The 6,695-nt window shown below is 44.0% G+C and overlaps 1 protein-coding gene across 5 annotated transcripts in view; it reads left to right on the forward strand.

Moving 5' to 3' along the window:
• Positions 1 to 520: 520 nt before the first annotated feature.
• LOC102498111 (cytosolic beta-glucosidase) overlaps positions 521 to 6,695 on the forward strand; it is a 132,336-nt gene continuing 126,161 nt past the window's right edge. For 2 of the 5 annotated variants that reach the window (XM_014590289.2, XM_006154927.3), the window contains exon 1: positions 527 to 778. In XM_014590289.2, the coding sequence (XP_014445775.1) occupies positions 721 to 778 (58 nt within the window). In that variant the 5' untranslated portion in view covers positions 527 to 720. Of the gene's footprint in view, positions 779 to 6,695 lie in introns of all 5 variants that reach the window. The other 3 variants (XM_027774374.1, XR_001370826.2, XM_006154926.3) reach the window with 3 other exon arrangements.

Genomic DNA, 6,695 nt, shown 5'->3' on the forward strand with positions numbered 1-6,695 from the left:
GTCACGCGGAAATACGGCGCATGTTGTGGCTCGGCTTTGAACTGCGTAGTGAGAGTAATGCAAATATTGAACTTATGTAAACAGCAACAGTAAACTGAGCATGTCAAAGGAGGCGGGTAGGTGGGGTAGAGAGCGAGAAAAAGAGAAAGACACACAGAGAAGGTGTTAGAGCCTTCACCGGTATACCCAGGGGTCAATAGTTACTTAGAATTGAAGAAAAGAACAGCAACAGCAACAGCCTCTTAGGGAAACCATGGGCGTAAATGCCAGAAGAAGGGCCTGACATTGCTCATGTCTAAATCTCTAAGGAGTAGGGAGCAGAGGCTGGGAAGAATTGGTAAGGGAAAGTTCTGGAAGGATTCTGTGACATTTTCAAGCAATGTTTACGTGTCCCATGAAAGGGGAAGTCAGGTGAGTGGGCGACCTGCCCGAGTGGGACTTGGCATCCAGGCTGGCCCACCTCTGCTCGGAATCAGGGAGTGTGGCAGCAGAAAGCCCAGGGCCAGCTGCCCCGCTGCCTTTGCACTCAGTAGCTGGGACTCTTATCAAGGCTGTGGCCTGTCAGGGGGCGTCCTTTCCTGGGCTCCCTCCTTGTTTGCATACTCATTTGCATCCTGGCAGGGTGAGAGGTCACCTCCTGGTGGCACAACTGGTCTGCTTCTCTGACTGAAGGGTGCCCGGCCCTGTGAGCTGAGGAATCCCACTGGTGGCCTCCGAACCATGGCTTTCCCTGTGGGATTTGGATGGGGATCAGCCACTGCAGCCTACCAGGTGGAAGGTAGGAGAAGCTCTCTCCCATCACTAGGGCCAGGATAGATTCCTTCCGGTGGGATCTCTAGGCTAGGGATAGAAGGAGGTGAGGAGATAAAAAGAAAAGAAGGAAAAGGAGCTATTTTGGCTCTGCTCTTTGGAATACCTGGCACCGTGAGGGCATTTGCAGAGAAGGCAGACTGAGAGGGACAGAGAATCAGCCTTCTGGTCACTAGGCCTCCTAATACATTGCGTATTTCCCCAGACACATGGTCCTTCTTCCTATCCTGGTTCGTATCCCTCTGCCTCTCCTCTGGCCACTTAGCTGTTTGCGGTTTTAAATAAGAGTTTAATGTGTGTTATATGAGAGTTGCCTGCCTAATGCCTTGAGCCTTTTGGAGGAAAGCACAATATAAATCTAATAAATGAATAATAAATAAGTGGTAAAAGCAGGAGGAAAATGATGTGTTTTAGGTGAGTTGTAAAGAACATTGTACACCCTGTAAAGGGTATTCGTTTGGGTAAGAGGCAGGGAAGAAAATGCAGATCCTCATTGTGCATGTAGAACTGAGTGTCGTGCAAATTTTACGTGCGGAAATATTTCTGTGGTGTGGCACCCTTTGTATGGCTGACTCTGTCCTCCCAAACAACAAGTCACTCAGTGGCACTTGGTGGACTTCTTTTGTGGGCACGGAGGAGCTATGAAAATGACATTGAGGACCCAATTCTGCAGCTCTTATGAAAGTATAGCTCCCAGTAATTTCAGGAAAAGCTCTTACGGGGCTAACACACTCTGCGAAACCCAGCAAATCCTCAGCCAAATCTAAACTGCTCCATGGGTTCTTCCTAGTGGATCTGAGTGTGTAGTTCTGGGAGGCAAAAACCTCGGTTTTGTGAATGCCACTACGAAACCCAAGGGCGGCACCAGATACCAGTCTAGGCTTGGTTTTGATTTGACTTTGACTTCTGCTTTCTGATGGCAGAAACTAGAGGTCACATCAAATTTGGGCCATCTCTGTTTCCCTTGTCAAAAGAGAGGTCCTCTAGTTAAAAAAAATTGGGGTTATTCTTGCACTAAAAAAGCGAGAGAATGAACGGGCAAATGTATTAGTTGGGTTTGGGTCAAGTTATGCTAATTCTCTCGAATGATTCTGTTTTGTGATTCTTCTCTGGTCTCTGTAAAACTTACCCTGCCTACACAAGCCAAAGCTAGAGGCATATTGCCTTAACCTTCTGTAGATGTCTTTATAAGCCCCACTATTGCTGCATTTTCAGCAATTGTTTTATCGTCTGGATGTTTCTACCCCTCAAATCTCCTTAAGAATACTAATTAAGGGACCAGCAGATGGCATAAAGATTACTGGACTCCCACATAGTTGATTGTGGTTTGAATTCCTCACCTGGCGGCTTAAAACTCATAGCAAGCATGTACATGCATGCCCAAGATCCCGAGAGGAGAATGGAGAAGGGATTGTAGTGTGGCCATCCCTGGTGTGTGTGTGTGTGTGGGGGGGATTTCTCACATTCTGTCTTTCTATGCACATACCATATAGCAAAAATCTCTCTCTCAAAAACAGAATGCTAATTTAAAAATTTTTGCTTAATCTAACAATCCTACCTCTGAGAATTTACTAGAAAGATCTGAAATCTCTTAAAGAGTGTCTACAGTCTCGTGTTTATTGCAGCGCTATTCCAATAGCCAAGTTATAGAATCAACTCAAGTGTTCATCAACAGATGGGTAGATAAAGAAAATGTAGTGTCCATACAAAAGAGACTGCTACTGAGCTTTAAAGAAAAGGGAATTCTGTCATTAGTGACAACATGGATGCAACTGAAGAACATTCTGCTAAGCAAACAAGCCAAGCATAGAAAAATCTTATGAATGGAATTTCTGACCTATAGAATACCCAAGACTGGCCTTCTCATGAGCCATGGAGGAGCACAGAGAGAAGATGGTTGTCTGGAAACCAGGAAGCAAGCCCTCACAAAAACCTGACCATGCCAGCGCCCTGAGCTCAGTTTTCCAGCCTCCAGAGCAATGAGAAATGAATTTCTGTTGCTTATAGGCCAGCCAGTCTATGCAATTCTAGCATAGCAGACTGAATGAACTAAGGGAAAAAAATGCATTTCAGACAGTGTAATAAGAGAGAGTGGAATATTAAGGTAATGTGAGGAAAGCCATAGCAGAGGGTGTTCTTAGGATGGGTCTAGCATCTCCTACTGGGGCTGGCTGCTCCAAGCCACTGGCATTTGTGATCATGTCTTACCTCCTTCTGTTTCTGAACACACAGATTTTCCATGTACTATGTTTCCCAGCACCTCATGTGGCCGTGCTGGAAGGCGTCGGTGGCCATTGCTACGGGTAGATGCTGGTGATTCAGAGTCTGTCTGCTAACTTGTATGCTGTTTCATATCAGCAAAGTCTTGAACAGAGAGTGGATGCTCACCACTCATATTTAGGAACAATTTTTTTCTTATCAATAGTTACACATTTATTTATTCATTCCGTGGTAAAGTCAGAGAGCGAGAGTAAGGTTGAGAAAAAGAAAGGTAAAGACACTCCTAATAGAGTTTCGCAACACAGTCCATCCCCAGCCTCAGCCAGCTAAGATCACGGGGCGTGCATGCACCTGGCATGCACACGGAGACCTTGGGATATGAACCCAGAATCTTTCCACATGACGTCAGCCAGAGTGTTACATTCAGTCAGCACTGCCACTGTGGCTGGCCAAAAGATTGCTTTTTGTTTTATGAAAGTTATTGTAGAACATGTAAGAGATCTAAGGAAGCAACAATAAAATAAATAATAATAGAGAGATATTTCACAGATTTTAGTCTGTATTTTTAGTATTTTTCTATACATGAATGGACTTACATACACATGTACACATTTTTTCCCCCCACTCTGGTAGGAATGTTTTTTAAATGACTTTTTTTTTTTGAGAGGTTTTTGCTATAGGGTATGTACGCTTGCCAGACAGAGAGAGAGAGACAGAGAGACAGAAAGCGAGGAATCACCCCTCAGGGGGGATGGCCACACCGCAATCCCTTCTCCTCCATTCTCTTCTCGGGATCTTAGGCACACACACACATGTGCCCGGCATGAGTTTAAGTCACCAGGTCTGGGACTCAAACTGTGGTCGACTACATGGGGGTCCAGCAATGTAGCCATTATGCCAACTGCTGGTCCCTAAATGGCTGGTTTTAAGACACTTAGAAATATCTTGATAAGACAAAACATGTCTCCGAGTCTTTTCTACTTTCTTGTGTCTCTGTCTTGTCTATCTTTCTACAGTTGCACATGGATGCTACATGGATGTTACATGGAAAGCTAAACATGGGCCAGTGCACTTAACCTGGAGAAATAAAAAAAAAAAACAGCTTTATCTCAATAATGTGTTTATATTATGGGTTCTACATTTTGGCTCATATATTTGCACATAAGTATTTTTCAACATTAAATTGATCAGTTAAGGTGAAATATTTGTTTATTTGGCTGAATATATGCCAGAGTCCAACTGGAGAAAAAAGTACTAGTTGTGCCGTTCCTTCCTGGGCCCGCCCATCTGGCAGGGGCTCCTTTGCAGCTAAGTTCACTGGTACACAAGGTTAATTAATTCTGTAAAAAATGATTAGGCTGGGCCAGCAAATGGCATAGCGGTTCCATTGCAGGACTCCCATATGGCTGACTGTGGTTTGAGTCATGGACCCAGTAGCTTGAGAATTACACCAGGCACATGTGCATGCATGTTTAAGATCCCAGGAGAAGAATGGAGGAAAAGGGATTGAAGCATAGCCATCCCCCCCAAGGGGTGATTGCTCACATTCCCTCTTAGTGTCTCTGTCTCTATTTCTCTCTCATGAGTGGACGTGACCTAAGGCAAATACCTCCTCCCCGCGAAAAAATTATCAGGCCATCGCATGAGTGCCTTCACCATAAATACGGGACTCATACTAAATCTTTACTCTTTAAAAACAAAACAAAACAAAACAAAACAAAAGCAGCAACTGCTAAAGGTGTGTGTCCTCACTAGAGACAGAAGTAGAGAAATCACCCCCCGGGGATGGTTACACTGCAGTCCCTCCTCCTCTCGGGATTTTGGGCACCTATGCACATGCGCCTGGTGTGTTTTTCAAGCTGCTGAATCTTGAACCGCGTGCAGTTGGCTGTGTGGGATCGCATCACTTGAACTATGGATGCCACTGGCTGCTGCCTGTTCATTCTTGAAGTTAAGCAATTATTTTTCTTTTTCCTCTTCATCTCTTGGTTAGACTCCTCTTCTTAATGACCTTTCCTGAACTTAACATCTCTTATCTTCTTAGTCTCCTTTGCTCCTCATCATTTTCCTCCAAACGTTTCTGCATATTGCTGCTAGCATGGTCTTTTACAGTTCTGACCACATGACTCCCTTTCTAGAGCATGAGTTCTGAAATCGAACAGACCAGGTCTGAACCCTGACTTCACCACTTACCAACTGTCTGACCTTGGGAGGTACATACTTATGCTTTGCAGGTCTTGGTTTTCTTCATTGTAAGATGAGAACGGTAGTCACACCTGTTTCAGGGTTGGAAATATGGAATGTGTTTATGAATATCAAAGGCTTAGAATAGTGCTGTACAAACGGCAAAGGAGGAGTAAATTCTAGTAATTATTGAAAATATTTTAATGTCTTTCTACCTCCTGCAGGATAGAATTTCTGAGTGTCTTAAGTGGCAGAAAACACTTTGTAATTTTATTTCTGACTGCGTTCCCTGTTTCAGCTCTTGCTTCTTCTCCATTTGACAAAAAAAAAAGAAGCATGTTTAATTCTTTAAATGCACCATGCCCTTTGTGCCTCTGTGCTTTCGTACGGGCCATGCCCTCTGCTCGTGTGTGCCTTTGCCTGCTGGCACGATCGGGACCAGCAGAGGACCAAGGCCAGGCTTCCTGACCTTGAGGCCAGAGCCCTTTCTGCCCCACATACTGCCCTTGCGTTTGCATCCTTCATGCTATTCTTCTGCGTGTGTTACTGCGAACATGGCATTGATAGTCAGGGGCTGAGTGTCCAGTGGGGCAAAGGGAACCCCAAAGAGGTTCTCAGTTCATTCAAACCATCTATTTGTGTATTAACTATTTGTAAAAACATGAATGATATGCCTTGTCACAGGGAGGCACTTGAACATAACTGCACGCGTCTAAAGATGATGAGTGCTGTGGAGGTGTTGACGGGGACCTTGTAGCCATGCGTTTGTATTTTGGTTGGTGCTTTTGGTTGCCACTGGCACTGGCTAGAGCGCTGTGGTTTTCCTTCTCTCACACTATGTGGCCTTCTTCCTCGGCGTGCCCTAAACCAGCTGAGCAGATCTGTATTGGCTTTGGATCTTTTTCAAGGTGCCTGCTTTTCCTTTCATTAGTGTGGATAATCAGAGTTTGATTGTAAAGTATGCCCGGGCCAAATACAAGGGCTTTTAAAATTGTCTGCTGTTTTAGATTATCCAGGCCACTGATCCCCCTTCCTCAGCGTGGATAATTGAGAGTGGACTGGGCTGAGGAATGTTAAGCAGAACCAATTGACAAAATAAATGAGATTTTAAAAATCCTTTACATTTTAATAATAGGGAAAAATGTTAGTATTTTTTTTAATCCCAAAGGGCTTATTTTATATTTTGAAACTGTACATTTATGTGGTTTCGAATTGCTTCAAAATAGGAAAATGCTTCCTATGATGCATCCATTTAAAATCAATTTAAAATGTATACTAACTATAATATACACTTACAGGAGTTAAGAAAATTGAACATATAGACAGGCTGGACAGTTTCAGATTCAGTGTCAAGATTTCATATCATCGTGTTTATGTTTCAACTATGTACAAAGAGAGTGGACGTTGCTTTGATTTCTGGAAATTTCTCTCTTGATCGTGGAAGCCCCAATTCTTTGCCCCCCCCCCCCCCCTCAGGGGGC

The sequence above is a fragment of the Tupaia chinensis genome, unplaced genomic scaffold (genome assembly GCF_000334495.1).
Source record: "Tupaia chinensis unplaced genomic scaffold, TupChi_1.0 Scaffold000426_1, whole genome shotgun sequence".
In the NCBI taxonomy this organism is placed as follows: Eukaryota; Metazoa; Chordata; class Mammalia; order Scandentia; family Tupaiidae; genus Tupaia; species Tupaia belangeri.